This window comes from Bos grunniens, chromosome 22, assembly GCF_055505025.1.
Source record: "Bos grunniens cultivar Pamir isolate PY7600 chromosome 22, Bosgru_T2T1.0, whole genome shotgun sequence".
NCBI classification, from domain to species: Eukaryota; Metazoa; Chordata; class Mammalia; order Artiodactyla; family Bovidae; genus Bos; species Bos grunniens.
In genome coordinates, this window is record NC_141186.1 from 41,921,525 (window position 1) to 41,942,334 (window position 20,810).

Genomic DNA, 20,810 nt, shown 5'->3' on the forward strand with positions numbered 1-20,810 from the left:
GACCACCTGGACATTAGTGACAGTTGGACTAAAGTCCAATCTAGTTCTGTATTCTTTTTTACAACTCCAGCCTGGTTCAAACTGGACCCTAGGACACGACTGAAGCTACTTAGCAGCAGCAGCAGCAGCAGCAGCAGCAGCAGGATTTTAGTGAATTAACAGGCAAAGTATATAACCCATCAGTAGTGGAAAGGGTAAATAAATCATGAAGTGTGCATTCTATGGGTCTGATTCTTTTTCTCTACCAACAATAGCAACAAAAACAAGACACGTGACTATACACATAGATCTGTGCAAATATACAGAAAAATGTGTAAAAGAATTTGAGCCAATTTGGTAATACTATTACCTCCAGGGAGGGAATGAGAAACCAGGACAGGGTAGTGAAAGGGGATTCTAATCTTGCATCTGTTTTAAAGTTGTATTATACAAATATGTGAGTAAATTTACTAAGTTGCATAAGTGAAAACATTTTTTAAGAAAAATAAAACGGTAAAGAAGCACCAGTAATAATCTCCAGAACACAACACGAAACGCAGACAAACGTATTGTCTCATATTCAATAACAGAGACACACTTGCTAAGATGGGGGATTTCTGGGAATTAACTGGGTCCAAACCAGGCAAGAACCCAGAGAAACAAGTATGTCCTTTCAGTTTGTGTTACAGAAATGGACTGGCAAAGAACTTGAGTGTAATGCTTTCCACAATTAAATGTGAGCAGGGGAATCAGGACAATGACTTACCAGCCCTCCCAAACCCAGAGGCTATCAGGGAACACAGTTCCTTTGCTAACCTAGTAGGCCATATTGTTAACAGACGTTGTATCCGATAGAAGATCTATGTTTAAACTGTAAGATGCAATGGGGGAAAAAAAGAAATACAGCATATGGAACTGTTTCTATACCACGTCAAGTCAACAGAGACAATATTTTTAAAATAACCAGGAAAATTCTCCAGGATGCTTCTTTTTATCTCTGTCTTCTCTGCATTGCCATTTTGATTGATTCTGATTCTCATACAAGTGAGTCATTGCAAAAAATATGAGGGCTGCTCTCAGATAGGTGCTGACAAGTTGTCTGATTTCTCTCGTGGGGGGCTTGCTGCGGAGGAGAATGTTTCCTGTGTGTGGCATCCCCCCAACTCTGTCCAGGTGACCAGCTCTGTTTGGTGACCTCATCCCATACTTCCTGAGTCCACGGGAGCCAGAAGTTGGCCCGGCCTTCTGGGACGACCCAGGGAACAAGCCCCAGTTATGTCTGTGGTGCTCACAGCAGATCTGCTTACTTTAATAAAAGCAGATTTTACTTTTCATAAAGGGCTACCATACTGAGCTAGAGACTGAATGGGAAGCACACTCCCATCCCACTCTTACCCCCCTAAAAAACAAACAAACAACTCTAATTTTTGAGATTAAAAAGAAGACTAAAAAAAAAAAAAAAAAGATTTTGAGAAGATCAAATTTCTTCCTCCTGGACTATTATTTTGTTGTTGAGTTGCTCAGTCATATCCGACTCTTTGTGACCCCATGGACTGCAGCACGCCAGGCTTCCCTACCTTCACCATCTCCCAGAGTTTGCTCAAACTTATGTCCATTAAGTCCATAATGCCATCCAGCCATCTCATCCTCTGTCATCCCCTGCTCCTCCTGCCCTCAATCTTTCCCAGCATCAATGAATCAGCTCTTCACATGAGGTGGCCAAAGTTATGGGAGTTTCAGCTTCAGCATCAGTCCTTCGGATGAATATTCAGGGTTGATTTCCTTTAGGATAGATTTGTTTTGATCTCCTTGTTACCCAAGGGACTCTCAGCACCACAGTTTGAAACCATCAGTTCTTCTCTGCTCAGCCTTCTTTATGAGCTATGATTTAGTTACCTGTCACTGTGAGTGACACATGGCGTCAGGGAAACAAAATGCCACTCCTTCTTTTGAATCTTGCAAAGGAGGTTAGTATTTAATGGCAACTGTCATAGGTGGAGATTCCTTCAGCATCAGAGGGGCCAGTGAATTGACCCCATTTAGGACCAGACAGCCTCATGTATTTATATTCTTAAACCTGGCATGTGCTGACTTCTCAGGGAGGCTGAACTAGCCAAATGTCATGTCTGTAGCCGCCACGTGTGTATGTGTGTGGGTGTGTGTGTGTGGTGGGGGCACCAGGTGAGCTGATCCACAGCGAATAATACTCCTTGTACTGAATGCAGGGCAAAGTGCGGGAGATTGTTACTCGGCTTTGAAGTTTTGTGTCTCCCTCTTTGGAGTGGATCAAAGGCCTTTTTTTTCTCCCTTTCCAGAATTCATATAAAGTCTTAATCCAGTGCCCTCCTCATGATGTGTTTCTTCTGGTCCCACAACGCCCCTCTCCACCAGCCCAGAATCCTGGGGGTGCCAACACTCTCATCATCAGGGTTTCTCCCCCTCCTTCCTGCTCCTTCTGGTGGTCTTTTTTGGAATCCCCCTGGAGGTTGTCAACCTCAGCCTCTGGTACTGGCTCTTTGCAGTGCTCTGCAGCCTCCTTTTTAGATAGTAAAACAAGGACTATTAGATTTCTTTTTCTTTTTCTTGGAGCTCACCTCCAGAAAAGGGAAAAGAAAAAGAAAGGGGAGTTTGGATTTGGAGAGAAAAAAACTGTTGTGAGTAAAACCAATGAAACTGGCATCCCAAGTTGCTGTGAAAGCTATTGTGAGTGTGAACAAAGCTTTTTAGTGCCTCCCCAAAGCTGGAGGACAGTTTCTGGGACCACTCGTGTCGTAGCTCCAGAAGTTGTCTGTTTCTGACACTGATGCTGTAGTAGCCACGATGCAGGAGACCATGCTACCGCGGCTGTTCTCAGGCTCAACTCAGAGGCTGGTCCCCCACCTGCTTGGCAGGCAGTGCAGTGAGAACCAAGGCTACAGCTTTACAGGCTGGGTTCTGCTGCCAACCCACCCTCCTCAGATCCCCCCACAGCCCCTTGTGTACCTGTTTTGCACAACAGAAAACTTGCAAAATAGGTATGCTGCCATTCCACACAAACATTTGAGTTAAATTCAAACCTTAAAGGCTTAAGGCAACTAGTTTTTAGAAAACAGAGGATCTTATAGATGGTAATTTAGACAATTAATGCAGAAACACCATCTGCTAAACCTCCGATCTGCGAAAACTCTGAGGTCTGCGGGGAGTGCAGGCGGCGTGTGGAGCTGACTCCATCTGTTTCAGCTGGATCCCTGGGAATCTTTCTCATGGAAAGATCGGTGATCGGGGTCACTCTGGTCCACTTCCTGTAGGTCCATCCCAGCCTTGAACAAATGCTTTTCAAGAGACCTTCGCTCCCACCCCGGTTTTCTCACTCGAATCCCTGTTGTCGCCCTGGGAACGGCGGTCGTGGTTGGTGCTGATTGTCTGCAGACCCTCAGATTATTTACTTAGCAAACATTTCCTGAGTATAAACCAGTTGTCAATCCTTGAAGGGGTATAAATGTGAACATTAGGGTGACCTGCTCTTTAAACAGGAATGTAGTTCAGGAGAGGGATAAGGTTGGCATGTTAAGAAGGGTATGACAGCCATGGCACTTTGGAGAAGACAGTTTTCTTATCCTGTGTTTATATAGCAAATAATTATCTCTGCCCCTACCTTCTGGTACTTCCCTGGTGGTGCTAGTGGTAAAGAATCCGCTTGCCAATGCAGGAGATGCAGGAAACTCAGGTTTGATCCTTGGGTTGAGAAGATCCCCTGTAGGAGGACATGGCAACCCACTCCAGTATTCTTGCCTGGAGAATCCCGCGGACAGAGGAGCCTAGTAGGCTATATTCCACAGGGTCACAAAGAGTTGGCCACGCCTGAGCGACTTAGTACGCAGGCATGCCTACATTCTGTGGTCGACCAGTGATCTACTTTCCAGCTCTTATTACCGCATTTAGGTCGCTCCAGTGGCTCTTCTTGTTCCCACTGGAGTGGGATGAGGCTGACAGCAGAATTCTCTGTCATATCTTCCCCAGGACCTCAGAGCACCATCGGGCTGTCCCTCCCTCCTGTTCAAATCACACCAAGGGGGGAGCCCACAGACTTACAAACCTAAGTCCGTTGTGACTGCTGCTGTCCTTGCTGTTGTTTACATTTTTAATGGAAGCAGAAGGGCTACATCACATCTCATTGAACATGGCAGTATGGTAACAGTTGAGTGTTAACCATGGGTCAGCTTCGGCATTCACGTCTTTTTACGCTCATGATTTCATGTCATCATCCCAGCAAACCTGGAGTCTAGGCCTTGCTGTCCCTGTTTTACATGGAAGGAAACTGAGGCACGGGGGTCGGTGGGAGCAGGGAGGACCAGCTGACTTGCAGCCAAGTCTGTGCTGTCAGTCTCCGTGAGACACGGACAGGGCCCACACAAGGGCTGGTCAGGACTTCGCTGTTTTTTGGTTCAGCAAGACCTGCTCAGCAGGCAAGCGGATTCTCCTTTGTGAGAACAGCAGGAAATGGCGGCATGTTTTCTCTCCTCCCCTGAGAGGATGCCATGCTTTTTTCTGGAGTCGATTTGTCTTACTCTTTCTGCTCGACTCGGGCCAAGGCATCTGTGAGGCCATGTTCCTTTTCTCCCCACAGTGGTCTGGACCTCAGTTCCAGTCAGAGTTTAACAAGCAGGAGCTCCCCTCCAGGTAGTTAGCGAAGCACAGGACAGACCTGGCCATGCTTGGAATGGGCCTGCTGCCAGTTTTCACTGCACTCGGCTTCTCCAAAGCCGACTAAGCCCAGTGACCCATGTGGGGTACTCAGCACAGTACCCACGCCTGGGGCATGTGCAGCAGGCCACATCTGTTTGTATCGATGATCCTGCTCTAACCTCACAAACAGGAACCTGTGGGCATAACGATCTTAGTGGCTTTTTCGTATTTATTCCCCACCATCACAGTAGCCTTTGTGAGACCTGGATGATACGCAGAGAGGCAGCAAAGGGAGCTAGAAAAGAAAAGGTGATGGCCAGTGGCAGGAAACCAGAGGGGACTGGCTCCAGACTGGGAGCTTCCTGAGGGAGGGGCTCCATTCCCCAGCTCCGGGAACAAGCCGGGCGCTGAATGCAAACTGAGCGGACGGGTAAGGGAAACGTATTATCTCAACGTCGCCTTGAAAAGAAAGAGAATCTGCGTGGAGACAAGGTCGGAGGTCTAGTTGGCCCCCGTCCCCATTCACCAAGCGTCTCTCATTAGGACTTTTGATGCTATTTCATACGAGTTGTCATATGGTTTCTGTGTGCTGAAGCACTAACTTATGCACAGATATTCAGAAAAGATGAAAAAAATTAAGCTTTCCTCTGATATGTGTTCATTTTGTAAAATGAAGACGACCAGTGGGAAGGCCCTCTCTGGATCGCAGAGCCTGTCTTTCTGTCACCTCAGGCCACAACTGTACATACTCTGATACTCGGGCCGAGGCCAAGCTCTTGGCCACCATTTCCTTCTTAACATATGTTTGGAAGTTTCTTACTGCCTTGCCTGACATACGTAACAGACACGGAGCATTCTCCAGCCAGCCTGGTGTTGTAGCTCAGCTTCCCTTGGAAGTTGCGAGTTCTTCCTTGAGATATCAGCAGAACATCCTTCGTTGGTTCAAACCCTCCTGTGTAATTTTCTCAGGATAGCAGATTTTCCTTCCCTGAATAATTCTTTGTGTTCAGTGTGTGGTAGGTGTTTATGTGGCGTGTGTGTGTTGGTGGGGGCGTGGGGGTGGGGGGCAGTGTGTACATACAGACAGTGTATACACACACACACACATTAAGATATATTTTGCATAGAGGCCATTAAGATGCATCTGTCTTCACTGAGGATTCCCAGAGACAGCTCTGACCCCAGGTCATTCATGAGCATGCCAGTCTACCAGTTTGCTAACCCTTAGCATCCAACAACTCACTCCCATCAGAAAACCACAGCTGCATTTGTTACATCTGGCACCTCGCCCTCTCCACGGCCCAACCACATGCCACCCTGGAAGAGTTACTCCCACGTCTGGTTGTTGAGTGGTGTGTATCCTGGGTTCTGCTCTAGGAGGCAGAATGCAGTCGGGTACAAGGCATATGGGGGTACCTGTACTTCGGCGTTTACATTTTCATGGAGAAGACAGGCTTTTCCCCTCCCCTCAAAAAAAAAAAAAATCCAAGTAAATAAGAATATCAATGATATTGCGAAAGGATCAACAAAAATCCTGCCTCATATGAAATTCTTGACATCTCTCAGTTTATTCTTAATTCTGTAAGCTCTAAAATCAACCTTCATGCTCTAAAGAGTACCTCCAAATCCTTGCTCTATCCTCTCTCAGAAATCCATGAATTTGGATCCCACATTTGTTATTAACGAAGGGTTCCAAGAACTGCTTTTCTCTTCACACGCTGTGCTCACTGGGAACGTGATGACTTGCCTTCTTAAGTTGGCAGAGCCGTGTGCGAGGGTGAGTCTTCGTGCAGACCTTATCGAGAGCCAGAAACCACACATCTCCTAAGTGTAAATATGCAGGCGAGGTCACGGGCCTGAGCTGCAGAGCCATGTGAAAGTGTTAAAATAAAATAAGTTTGACAGCACCACTTCATCAGAAAGAGGCAGTGAATTCGATGTTACGAAATGCTTGTAAGCCCAGGGAGTGAGGTGCTTAAAGACAATTACCGACTAAACATTTCATTAATGAAATAATGATTAATTATAATTACTAATTAAAATGCAGGATTATGCTGCTGGTTTTGAGCATTAACAGGAGTAATGACATTACCATTTTTAATGGAATTCCAGGAACGAAAATTATAACAAGTCACTGAAAAGATAGGGCTTGCAAGTGCGATTAGGAGTTACTGTGAAACCCAGGGGCATGGAATTTTCCCTGCTGGTGAACTTAAGTTAAGTAAGTTTAATGCGGTGTAATTTAATTACTAAGCAGAATTTTCTTCTCAGTGGGAAGAGATACCAGGTTTATGCTTTAAAGAACAAAAGGAAGAACGTAAACAGCTACGGGTGATGATTGGCTACTAGCAGGAAAAAATCAAAGAGCATTTAGCCGTCCTTTTTGCATAATATTTGAGGGTACATGCATCCTGGCTCAGTTGTAAATTTTATTTAATTAATGCTTGGAGGATTAACAACAAAGTAGCTGGCGCGGACAGGGAATGGTAGGGCTGTGTCAAGTGCATCAGGAGAGGGAATTTCCATAGGAAGGACGTCTCCGCTGAATAATTAATGCACGGGGCTTTTCATAAATGTCAGATTCCCACAGGAAGCGGGAACTTGACCCTCAGTAATCAACCACTTAGGAGTCATTAAATGAAAGCATCGTTCTTAAACCGTTCGCCATGGCACGCGAGCTCATCCATGATGCAAGATGTCCATCTAAGCTGCAGCGGGGAAGATGCCCCACATCCCACACCAGGACTACCCTGGTGTGTCTGCTGCTTCCCGCCGGGCTCAGCTCCAGTCCTTCCAGGGGCTCTCACGCTTAGTTGCTTCAGTCATGTCTAACTTTGCCACGCTAAGGACTCTAGCCCACCAGGCTCCTCTGTCCACGGGAGATTCTCTAGGACCAAACCCACGCCTCTTACATCTTCTACATTAGCAGGCAGATTCTTTACCACCAATGCCACCCGGGAGGCCCAACTGTTAGAAGGCCACAGTCAGTCCACCATCGAGCAAGAAGGCTCACGTTTGACTCTTCCACAGTGAATGTCAGGAGGGTCAGATCCTCTGTAGACCTTCCGTATGAGGGTGCCTCCATTTCTGCACTATTGGCTCTTGAGGCCAGATCACCTTCATTGTCGGGGTTTGTCCTGCACATTGTTGGATGTTTAGCAACATCCCGGGTCGCCACCCGCTTGATGTCCATAGGAACTCTCACTAAACCCATGGAGTTGTGACAATCACTAATCTCTCCAGACATTGCAAGATGTTCCCTGGGGGCAGGATTACCCCTGGCTGAGGTCCACTGTTTATGGGACTTACTTACTTGTGTCTTGGCATGGGCATCAGTCAATGGGAGACAAGGCCCCCCCACTAAACTGGACCAGGAGGCTATGGAAACCCATAGTCCTGGTCATGATCACGTTGCAGCCATACATGGGACCAGATGTCTTTGCTCCTAAATAATATCACTACCCCTATGGGTCCAAATAAGCCATGGTAACAATGCCATTAAAATCAGAACCATTCACTCGGGTGACCCAGGGCTGCCTTGTAGTTCACGCAGAAATGACTGTTGCCTTCCCTTTATGCTTCAAAATGACTGGTGCTATGAGCAACCACCACTATTGTGGATTTACAAGGACTCCAGTAAATCATTGTTCTATTTTTTTCTTTTTTGCACCTAAGATTTGTATTGAGGGGAGGGGGAAGGCACAAGGAGATCACCCATGGAAGATTTTTCTCAAACTGTTTCTAAAGTCTGAAAACAAATCACAGAGGTTTTTTTTTTTTTTCCTCTTTTAATAGAATATAGATTAGATTTCTTGATTAAAACGCACACACACACACACACACACTCACACACACTTAATTCTCTCTGGGCCTGCAGGATGCCCACACGCTGACTAAAAAAAGACCCATGAAGCTATGTGAAGAATCACTTTGTCTACACAAGAGCAGAAGCTGATTTGACTTAACGATTCTTCTCCTCTTTGACTTTTGTTTGAAACAAAATGAGCAGTTATTTCTTGGCACCCCAAGCCGTCGCCTCTGCATTTTACTAAAGAAGGTCTGATGTGTTCAGCATGGCTGGCAGTGGTTGACACAGTGAAGCAGGGGGTTCTGGAGATGGGTTGAGTGCAAGTGACATAGTAATTGGACACAACCATTGCACATCCAGAGGCTGAGATTAATCAGTTCCCAGAGACGCTAAAAGGCTCTGATCTTATGCGGGGGCAATAATTCGACTTTGCCTCTTGCTAACTCACACTTTGTCTTGAGGATAGGCCCCAAAAGGAATAGTTTTCCCAGTATTCCAGTTTTGACATACTCAGTCCTCTCCAACTCTTTGCAACCCCATGAACTGTAGCCCGCCAGGCTCCTCTGTCCATGGGATTTTTCCGGCAAGCATACTGGAGTGAGTTGCCATTTCTTCCTCCAAGAGATCTTCCTGACCCAGGGAAACACTTTAAATTAACCAACCACACGCAGCTCAGGACTCAGAACCCGGGACTAAAAAGTCTATGTGGCTCAAAACCTCAGTAAGTCTTACTAATTCAGAGAGTGGAGAGCTTACATGTGCTAATTACCAAAAGTACTAATTAGCTTTAATTATAAGCTTGGAAGGAAGTTGAAGTGTGTTGCATGTGAGAGTGCCATTGACCTTTTCAGTGTGCTTTGAGGCGGGGAGGGTGGAGAAGCAGAGAGGAGGTGTTACGCAATTCATCAGAGAGCAATTAACTTAGGTCCTCTGATGAATATGCTATAAATGAACACATCTATACATCTCAGGACATAAAGGCATCTTCATAAAGCCTTCCCAGCATCAACTCAGAGTGCCCAGCCGGTCAAGAAAATGCACTCATTTCGTAAGTGATTTCTCATTCTGTCACTGTGACAGACCAAGGGACAGGCCGGGTCCCACCAGATGGATGTTTTATACTGAAGCCGTAAGTAAGAAAGGGGGCTGGCCTTGACTGACTTCAGAGGGTCAGTAGCAGGAGTAGTTTGTGTAGACGTCTGACGAGATGCTTAGAAACATGCCCCATGCCAACACGCATTCCCATGGACATCACCTCGATCTTTCTTTGTCACAGCCTCTGAGCCCCTGCAGCCAGAAACCACTCAGATGTGACTGGGATCCTCTGTGCTGTTTTTCTTATGGCCAGACAGCTCTGCATCCACTGTTCCCAGTAACACAATGGTGATGGTTTTCAAGCGTCACCCATGCAACCTGTCATACCCCAGATAAATGGAACCCTGTGGGCCCAGGAGCTTTCCCACAGACCCAGGGAGGTGCCCCGAGCAGTCGAGCATCTGTTTGCCTCGCAGGGACTTGTAAAGCCCATGTCCTTTAGCCTCTGGATTTGAAGACTCTGTCCTTTGCCTCTAATCTCTCCAAACTGACGTGTCTCTTAGTAACCACCAGAGGGATCCCATATAATGTGATAAAAAGTAAAATCAAAATGGAGGAATCGCAGCTCAGCCAGCCCAGTGTGGGCTTGCCTCTGAGGCCTGGGTGTGTCTCTCTGGAAAAAGAGAAGTCAGCACAGAGGATGAGCAGCCATGGGTAAGACTGTCTGGTGGCTCAAGGAATTGGATCCCGGAGAGGGAGGAGCAGTTGTGCAGACAAAGGGGTCTGAGGACCAGTCCTTGCCTTCACCGGCTAACAAGCCAAACAACCAGACAAATAAATAAGATGAGTCCCGCTCTGTAGGAAGAAAGCCCTTCTTGAGTCAGAAGAATTAGACGCTGCACTCGTTTCTGAAGCTGTGTTCAGAGGTCGAACTCCAAATGTAACACATAAGGGCTAACGTCTTTTCCATCGGTTTTAAAATAGGTTTGAACAGTTGTTTAAAAAAGAGAATCGGGAGTATTCTCTATAGTCTGCTAGGGCTACTGGAACACATCACCACATGCTGAGTGGTTTGAAACAGCAGGAAGTGATTCTCTTTAAATTTTGGAGGCTAGAAGTCCAAAATCAGGGCATCAGCAGGGCCACACTCCCCCTGCTCTTGTCGGGGAGGAGTTCTTGCTCTTTTGCCCCTAGCCTCCAGAGGTGGCTGGTGCTACCTGGCCTCTCTTGCCTTACAGCTGCATCACTGCAATTTCTGCCTCCTTCCCTCTGCGGGTGTCTGTGCGGCTTCAAATCCCCCTCTCTTTATGAGGACACTGGACTCAGGGCCCAGTCTAACCCAGTATGACTTCACATAACTAAATACATATCCAAACACCCTATTTCCATATCAAGTCACATGCTGAGGTTTCAGGGAGACATGAGTTTTTGGAGACTCTATTGAACCCAATTACATGTTCCTTAGCTAATTTTTTTTTTAACATTGATCTTTTCTTCTGTTACATGGATACAAAAGACACAAGACTCAGTGGATTAGTTGCATGTGCAACATAGCCTCATTTATTTGTTTATAGTATTTTTGGCTGCACTGGGTCTTCATTGGTGTGGTTGGGCTTTCCCTAGTCACAGAGAGTAGAGCTAACTCTTTGTCATGATGTGTGGGCTTCCAGTGGCCATGGTTTCTCTCGTTGCAGCCCCTGGGCTCTAGAGCACACGCTTAGTAGCTCCAAGGCACATGGGACATTCCTGGACCAGGAATCAAACCAGTGTCTCTTGCTTTGGCAGGCAGATTCTTAACCACTGGACCACCAGGGAAGTCCCCTTAGCTACTGTTTTTTTTAAAGAGCTTTTGACCTTGTGATCCTGAACACAAAGCAGGGCTGATGTTCTTGATCTAGAATGATTTCCAGGTCATGGATGAAATCTGTTATCACCACCTGGAAAGTGACCCTTCTGTGATCCCCCTAGATCCTCTCGGACGTTTTAATCCAGCTTCTCAAACATGTTGCCTGTCCTCCCAGCTGTTGGAAGACTTGCATCAGCATTTCTAGTGGCTCTTGTGTGTGATGGGGTGTTGGCTCTGAGCAGTTGAAGACAACGCTGCTACCCTGCGGTCCCTCTGCAGCTCATTTTATTGCCCTTGCTGTCGGGATTTATAGATGATCTCTGAGCTTATTGGGCCAAATCAGGACACCCAGAAGCCCCTTTTCTGTACCTGGCTGCACCCACAGCTAGCTGAAACTGCAGATCAGCTCCGCGGAAAGCTATGCATTCAGCTCAAACACTTGAGTGAGAAGATGTTCTATGATGTGTCAAGCAAATCTGCAGGCAAGTGTCAACAGGACAGGAGGTGGGAGGAGAGCATCAGGAGACGGGGCAGGGGACGATTGGGGTGTTGGGGTGTACAGCCAAGGGTGGCCGCAGGGGCAGGCTCAGCGTGGTGAGGAAGGAGGTGATAACAAGCACAGGGGAGGGAGGGGCTTGTCCAGAAGCCCTGACTAGCCATCCTTTCTCACCCATTTGTTGGACCTGAGCCCCCATCATGCAGGCTTCTAGCCCTGGCCTGAAATCAAGGATCATAGAACTCAGACTGACTACGCAGAACCCTCCCAGAGTACACGATTCTTCTGCCATTCTAGGTATAAGGCACACCAGTTTCCCCAGACACTAACGGCCACGTACCGTGTGATTCTTCTATGTGAAATACCCCCCAGGCAGATGGACAAACAGAAGCAGAGTAGTGGTTTCCAGGGACTGGAGGCAAGGGCCAGTGGAGGGACTGCTGCTTACGGCGAAGGGCTTGCCCTTTGGGGCATGGAAGCCTTCTGGAACTAGATGGTGGTGATTGTTTCACGACACTGTGACTGTGCTAAACATCGCTGAAGTACACACTTTAAATAGGATAAAATGGTGAATTTTATGTTATGTCTGCCTGCATGCTCAGTTGCTTCAGTCGTGTCCAACTCTTTGTGACCACATGGACTGCAACCTGCCGGCTTCCTCTGTCCACAGGGATTCTCCAGGCATGAATATTGGAGTGGGCTGCCATTCCCTCCTCCAGGGGATCTTCCCGACCTAGGGATCCAACCCTCGACCCCTTCATCTCCTGCACTGCAGGTGGATTCTTGACTGCTGAGCCCCCAGGGAAACCGTATGTTATGTGCATATTTCCCCACAATATAAAAACAAAACAGAACCTTCCTTCCAGTCCACCCACTGGTTCTCTATTTGCCCCATGAAACCAAACTGAGCTCTAACTGCTTGTCCATGGGGCCACCTTTTAAAGGGCCAGCTTTTGTTCCTCTACCTCTGCAGGCATCGTCACACCCCCGTATCTCTGCTTTTCCAGACTAGTCACCCTGTTTCCTTCAGCTGTTCATCTTTGAAGTCCCTTATCCAGGATGGGTAACTTCCACTAGATGCGCCCCCTTTTCCACTGCTTTTCTGAGATGACACTGCCCCTGGAGTTTACTGCTGCTGTGACATGTGGCTGGCATATGCTATGATGGAATAATCACCTGCTTTGGCCTGGGACTTGTGACATCTGGGTGTCAGCCTGGGTCCTAAATTGAATTCACTGTGCATCCTTCAAAAAGTCAGTCAGCCTCTCTGAGGCTCAGTTTCTTCACTTGTAAATTGAAAGGACCGCTGATGTCTTTTCTACTCTCAAACTTTATAAACTGCTGCCTTGCTCTGGACCTTATTCTAGCTGATGGCACCCAAGAGTGAATTCCTGTTTAGCACTCCTGACCTCCCCGCCACTGCAACTCCAGCTTTTTTGCAACTCTCATTACCCTTAAGGGAGATCTTCCCTCCCTCACCCAGCCCACCCCAAATGAATGGTATCTGCTTTGGGAGGACAGATGAAAGCTTCCCTGGGATTTTGATTAAATCCCATATAATTAGATATGGTACAACATTCCAAAATAAAATTTTAGAAGTTGATTGCAATATCTAACCTATTTATATTGCTCTGATTTAGCTGAGATCCAGAAATCTCTGCATGTCCTCAAACAGGTCCCTGTAGAGTTTTGAATGGAAGGAGGCAGAGCCAGAGCCTACGACGGTCCAGGGGAGACCCCCGTCCAGGTGTCCTTCGCGTCCCCCCAGCCCTGTTTGTGACTATGCCACGGACTTTGCCGAAGGTCTCTCTCCCTTGCGTTTATCTTGAGGTGGCCTAGGCTTGTGATCTGCGGTCTGTATTAGGTTTTTGTTGTTGTTGCTCCAGCAGTGAGTGGGGCCAGGTCACCAGGAGGACTACTTCATGTTCCACAGCCACGTCAGGGCCTGCCCGCGGGGACGTGTGTTGTTTGTTGGCCTGCGGTGCTCGAATGACGCAGCAGTGACTGCGGGTGATGGGAGGGGGCCCGTGACAAAGGTCACCTTGGTAGGAAATGCCCCCGGGGATCAGGAAGTTCCACGTTGAAAGTTTTGATGTAGCCATGACCAGTCCAAACAGAGAAAGAACATGGAGGGGGGATGAATTGGGAGGTGGGGATTGACGCAGATACACTATGGATACTACGTGTAAGACATAACCAGTGAGAACCTGCTGTGTGGCACAGGGCCCTCGACTCAGTGCTGAGGGGAACTAAATGGGAAGGAAACCCAAAAACGTGGGGTCGATTCACTGTGCTGTACAGTAGAAATAAACACAACACTATAAAGCAAGTGCACTCCAATAAAAATTAATTTAAAATATATATATGTATAAAGGATTTGCCTTACTGTTCCTGGGAAAGAGAGTCAGCAAAGAGTTGCTCGGTGAGACCAAGATGGCTGTGCCTTCTTCCTCAAGGGAAAACCCAGCCAGGTGGGATGAGAAGACAGACAGATATCACCCCTACATTGCTGTGGTGTAGCAAACGTATGGCCTGTTTTCTACATTTGAACATTTCTTCTAACTTGACCAACCCACAGCATCTCTGGCTGGATTTGCATGTGAGAAGTTGTGAGTCCCCTCTTGTGGTTTCTATGATTCCTTTCCTTCCCCAAAAGCATCAAAGGCAAGGGTATCACCTGCTGTGATGGTCACTATGCAAGATGCTTTTGAGGTCCTTCCCCACTCAAGGACGCAGAATCTTCCAGGAATATAGTCACTCCAGTGAAGAACATCCACATCTTGCTGGATGCCAGGCTGCTTGTTAGAAATGCTAGGAGACCTCACCCTGACAATCAGTCCCCGGGTACATACATCACTACTCAGGATCTGTGTGTCATGAATCGTCAGATTCCTTGTTCCTCCTTTCATTCTGATATTCTTTTTCTTCTTTAAAAAAAAAAAAAATCTTTTCTTTGAGCTGCTCTTTGCTGAAGCAAATAGGGGGTTATTATGTGGCGGTCTCCCAGAGGCTGTTTTGTTCAGGCTTGGTTGTCGGAGGCAACCGGTGAAAAGAAACTTGGGGAACAAAGCCCCCTGAGCTTTATTGGGTCACCTTTGATAGCTTGAAAAGGTCACAAAGTTCTTTCCTTAGCGGGGTCTCCAGAGGACTTCGCCAAGTGATGAGTGAGATCCAGATGGTCTGTAAAAGCCCAACATCCGTCCACCTTTGTTCACATGCAAAGTGTTTTCTTAGAAAGGGGAGGCCGTCTGCCTTCGCGCACGCCCTTCCACTCTAATGAGACCTGTACCGCTGCCAAATCACATTCGGGGACTATTAATGCGACGGGAGGCAGCTCACATCCTTATCAGTGAAGACGCTCCTGTTCACCCAGATGAAGAGCATCGCTAATGAGCTCGTGAGATGACAGGGAAACTGACACCCGGACTGCCCTATGCCCGCCTTTAAGGTCGTCATTCTTTGGTCTTCTTTCTGTCCCAACAACTTGGGGAAAAATTGGGCCAGTCCCCATCCACAAAGTGGAAGGAATAGCCTAGGCTCTTGACTGTAGCTGTCAGTTGAATGAGTGGGAGGGAAGGATGTGTGTTTTGTTGGTTTTTAAATGTAGCGGAATGGGGCTTCCCTGGTGGCTTAGTGGTAAAGAATCCACTTGCACCCAAGTTCGATCCCTGGGTTGGGAAGATCCCCTGGAGAAGGAAATGCCTACACACTCCAGTATTCCTAGGAAATTCCATGGCCAGAGGAGCCTGGCAGGGTAGAGTCTGTGGTGCTGGAAGAGTCGGTAGCAACTTAGCAACTAAACATCAACAACAAAATGTCGTGGAAACATTAAGTGCTAGGTTTCAGGATTAAAGTTTATGATAATGTCCATCTAGTACCTAGTATGTATGCACCATGCCTCTGGGCTGCACTAGGAGTGTCACAGGGCAAAAACCGCACTCACAATGCTTTATGGAGGGTTCAGGCTCGTAGAATAGGTGAGATATGCGTCCCTATTATCACAGCCCAAGGTAGAAAGTGTTCAAAGAAATGGATAAAAGCTGTCATTTCCAAAGAGCCATTCTTTTTCTTTTTATCTCTCATGTCACTGTTCTCTGTCCCTGGGATTACAGCAATCATGATTTCAGGGTTTTCTGGTCTTCACTGAGCGCCTACTTTGTGCTGGGCCGAGGAGGGCAGGAACACCGGATATATACCAGGTTTGTCTCCAGGTAGAGAGGAGGAGATAAAGTATCTCCGAAACAATAATCCCTGGCAAGCTGTGCTCAAGCGCCTAAGACATACCTGTTCAGAGGGGTCAGGCAGTAGCAGTGAGTGATGAGACATGGGCCAAGGATAAGCAGAATTAAGAGAAGATTATTAGAACGGGAGCCAACACTTCTTATCTAAACAGAGCCATGGTCACTTAGCTACAAGTCATGATTGTCAAACTAGGGGGCTTGGGCCACTAGATATATAGAGGTTTTGTGTAAAATCTCTCAATTTGTGAGTATTGATCACTATTTTTAAGTTCTCCAAATGCTAGATAAGCCGTCTGAGGCATCCCGAGGGCCTGACCTGGCTGGGAGCCTGCTGCTTGGCACACGCTGGTGTGTACCTTGGGGAATGTCGGGGAGGGGTGCGTTCAGGACAGCCAGGTGTCTCGGGGAAATCTTCTGGAAGGAGGAACATTTGATGTGGGTCTGGAGGAATGGACAGAGGCAGGACAGAGGTTTTCCAAGAGCAGAGTGAGCAGACGTGTGGACCTGGGAACTTGGAGGTTGTGGGCATACAAGGCCAAGAACTCTGGTCATGGGAGCCCAGGGTCTGACAAGGGTCAGGGGAGAAGCCATGGAACCTCAGGCCAGAGAAATCAATGGAGGCCGCATCTCAGTGACCCCGTGCAGGCGACTGACCTGCTTGAAACCTCCACATCCTCCTCTGTACAATGAGAACACCAATATCCATGTATACCTGAGCTTGTCCTGAAATGTGTGTAGCAAGCAGGTAGTTCATGATAAAATTTTGTAGCACATGCGCTGTGCCGAACTCAGAGGAAACTCATATTCAGTGATTGTTGAGATTCAGTTGCAGAGCTGACCTCATCCCGCCCTTCCAGTGTCCACAGGACCCAGAATTCTGCCCAGTCTTCTGGGACGACCCATGAAACAAACCCTAGTTATGTCTGTAGTACTCACATAAGTATATCTGCTTGCTTTAATAAAAGCAAATTTTACTTTTCATAAAGGACTACCAGGCTGAGCTAGAGACTGAATGGGAAGCATGCTCCCATACCACTCTCCAGTTCAGTTCAGTCTCTCAGTCGTGTCCGACTCTTTGTGACCCCATGAATTGCAGCACGCCAGGCCTCCCTGTCCATCACCAACTCCCGGAGTTCACCCAGACTCATGTCCATCGAGTCAGTGATGCCATCCAGCCATCTCGTCCTCTGTCGTCCCCTTCTCCTCCTGCCCCCAATCCCTCCCAGCATCAGAGTCTTTTCCAATGAGTCAACTCTTCGCATGAAGTGGCCAAAGTACTAGAGTTTCAGCTTTAGCATCATTCCTTCCAAAGAAACCCCAGGGCTGATCTCCTTCAGAATGGGCTGGTTGGATCTCCTTGCAGTCCAAGGGACTCAAGAGTCTTCTCCAACACCACAGTTCAAAAGCATCAATTCTTCGGCGCTCAACCTTCTTCACAGTCCAACTCTCACATCCATACATGACCACAGGAAAAACCATAGCCTTGACTAGACAAACCTTTGTTGGCAAAGGAATGTCTCTGCTTTTGAATATGCTATCTAGGTTGTTCATAACTTTCCTTCCAAGGAGTAAGCATCTTTTAATTTCATGGCTGCAGTCACCATCTGCAGTGATTTTGGAGCCCAGAAAAATAAAGTCTGACACTGTTTCCACTGTTTTCCCATCTATTTCCCATGAAGTGATGGGACCGGATGCCTTGATCTTCGTTTTCTGAATGTTGAGCTTTAAGCCAACTTTTTCACTCTCCACTTTCACTTTCATCAAGAGGCTTTTTAGTTCCTCTTCACTTTCTTCCATAAGGGTGGTGTCATCTGCATATCTGAGGTTATTGATATGTCTCCCGGCAATCTTGATTCCAGCTTGTGTTTCTTCCAGTCCAGCGTTTCTTATGATGGACTCTGCATATAAGTTAAATAAGCAGGATGACAATATACAGCCTTGATGTACTCCTTTTCCTATTTGGAACCAGTCTGTTGTTCCATGTCCAGTTCTAACTGTTGCTTCCTGACCTGCATACAAATTTCTCAAGAGGCAGATCAGGTGGTCTGGTATTCCCATCTCTTTCAGAATTTTCCACAGTTTATTGTGATCCACATAGTCAAAGGCTTTGGCATAGTCAATAAAGCAGAAATGGATGTTTTTCTGGAACTCTCTTGCTTTTTCCATGATCCAGCAGATGTTGGCAATTTGACCTCTGGTTCCTCTGACTTTTCTAAAACCAGCTTGAACATCAGGAAGTTCACGGTTCACATATTGCTGAAGCCTGGCTTGGAGAATTTTGAGCATTACTTTACTAGCGTGTGAGATGAGTGCAATTGTGCAGTAGTTTAAGCATTCTTTGGCATTGCCTTTCTTTGGGATTGGAATGAAAACTAACCTTTTCCAGTCCTGTGGCTACTGCTGAGTTTTCCACATTTGCTGGCATATTGAGTGCAGCACTTTCACAGCATCATCTTTCAGGATTTGAAATAGCTCAACTGGAATTCCATCACCTCCACTAGCTTTGTTCGTAGTGATGCTTTCTAAGGCCCACTTGACTTCACATTCCAGGATGTCTGCCTCTAGGTCAGTGATCACACCATCGTGATTATCTGGGTCGTGAAGATCTTTTTTGTACAGTTCTTCTGTGTATTCTTGCCATCTTTTCTTAATATCTTCTGCTTCTGTTAGGTCCATACCATTTCTGTCCTTTATCGAGCCCATCTTTGCATGAAATGTTCCTTTGGTATCTCTAATTTTCTTGAAGAGATCCCTAGTCTTTCCCATTCTGTTGTTTTCCTCTATTTCTTTGCATTGATCGCTGAAGAAGGCTTTCTTATCTCTTCTTGTTATTCTTTGAAACTCTGCATTCAGATGCAGCGGCTGCGCTTTGCTGGAGTAGCCGTGAAGAGATACCCCACGCCCAAGGTAAGAGAAACCCAAGTAAGAGGGTAGGTGTTGCAAGAGGGCATCAGAGGGCAGATACACTGAAACCATACTCACAGAAAACTAGTGAATCTAATCACACTAGGACCACAGCCTTGTCTAACTCAGTGAAACTAAGCCATGCCCGTGGGGCAACCCAAAATGGGCGGATCATGGTGGAGAGATCTGACAGAATGTGGTCCACTGGAGAAGGGAATGGCAAACCACTTCAGTATTCTTGCCTTGAGAACTCCATGAACAGTATGAAAAGGCAAAATGATAGGATACTGAAAGAGGAACTCCCCAGGTCAGTAGGTGCCCAATATGCTACTGGAGATCAGCAGAGAAATAACTCCCACTCCCCACCTCCAAAAAAAAAAAAACTCTAATTTTTGAGATCAGAAAGATTTGGAGGTCAAATTTCTTCTTCCTAGTCTATTATTTTGTTGCTGTTCAGTCGTGTCCGACCCTTTGAGACCCCATGGACTGCAGCACACCAGGCTTCCCTGTCCATCACCAACTCCTGGAGCTTACTCAAACTCATGTCCATTGAATCAGTGTTGCCATTCAACCATCTCCACTTCTGTCGTCCCCTTCTCCTCCTGCCTTCATCTTTCCAAGCATTGGGGTCTTTTCCAATGAGTTGACTCTTCACATCAGGTGGCCAAAGTATTGGAGCTTCAGCATCAGTCCTTCTAATATTCAGAGTTGATTCAGTGATTTATAATGCCCCAAAGTTAAAGCAACAAGTCACTGTTCAAATAACAGGGTGCTATTTCTCTTTTGTGGCCATGTAGACATTAGTTGCCCTAAAGTTCCAGTTTATTGGAAACCCAGTTTTCTTTCTTGACAAGGTGTTTTTTTCCCCTACTTTAAGCAGTTTTAAAATAAAATTCTGTATTTCAAGACTAAAAAAAAAAGTCTTTTTTAAAGATTGCTTTCACTTATTTATGAAGGATAAATATTGTGAAATGTACAAAGAAGAAAATGATCATTTACTTTCTTTCTCGGGCTTCCCTGGTGGCTCAGACAGTAAGGAATCTGCCTGCAATGCAGGAGACTGGGTTCGATCCCTGGGTTGGGAAGATCTCCTGGAAAAGGTCATGGCAACCCACTCTAGTATTCCTGCCTGGAGAATTCCATGGACAGAGGAGCCTGGTGGGCTATAGTCCCGGGGGTTGCAAAGAGTCAGACAGGACTGAGAGATTAATACACAAATACATGTTCTTTCCTACCAAGCAGAATTAGCCACAGTTAAGCTCTTTGTAGATTTGCATTTGCATCCAGTCTTTTACAAATAAGAAATTATTCTTGATTCTGTGAAAAATGATACATATCCACGATAAAAATTTAAAAATAATAAGGTACCAAAAATTGAAGACAAACATTTATGTTTTAACTTAATTAATTATGGGCTTCCCTGGTGGCTCAGACAGTAAGAAATCTGCCTGCAATGCAGGAAACTAGGTTTGATCCCTGGGGCAGGAAGATCCCCTGGAGAAGGTCATAGCGACCCACTCCAGTATTCTTGCCTGGAGAATTCCATGGACAGGGGAGCCTGGTGGGCTACAGTCCATAAGATCACAAAGAATTAACTTAACCACAGTTAAGCTCTTGGCAGATCTGTATTTACATCCAGTCTTTTGTGAAAAAGAAATTATTCTTGATTTTGTGAAAAATGATACATATCCATAAAAAATTTGTTTAAAAATAATACAGTGCAAAAATTAAAGGCAAACATTTATGTCCTAAGATAATTAATTATATTGGATATTTATGTCCTAACATTAATTATATTGGATGTGTATCATTTTAGACAGCCTTATGTGCATTTTA

The 20,810-nt window shown here is 46.3% G+C and overlaps 1 protein-coding gene across 13 annotated transcripts in view; it reads left to right on the plus strand.

Moving 5' to 3' along the window:
* FHIT (fragile histidine triad diadenosine triphosphatase) overlaps nt 1-20,810 on the plus strand; it is a 1,549,085-nt gene that overhangs the window by 1,442,571 nt on the left and 85,704 nt on the right. The window contains exon 8 of one of the 13 annotated variants that reach the window (XM_086367108.1): nt 12,500-13,440. The exons of the other annotated variants lie outside the window; for them this stretch is intronic. Within the exon in view, the coding sequence (XP_086223234.1) occupies nt 12,500-12,616 (117 nt within the window). The 3' untranslated portion in view covers nt 12,617-13,440. Of the gene's footprint in view, nt 1-12,499; nt 13,441-20,810 lie in introns of those variants that run through there. 13 annotated transcript variants of the gene reach the window in all.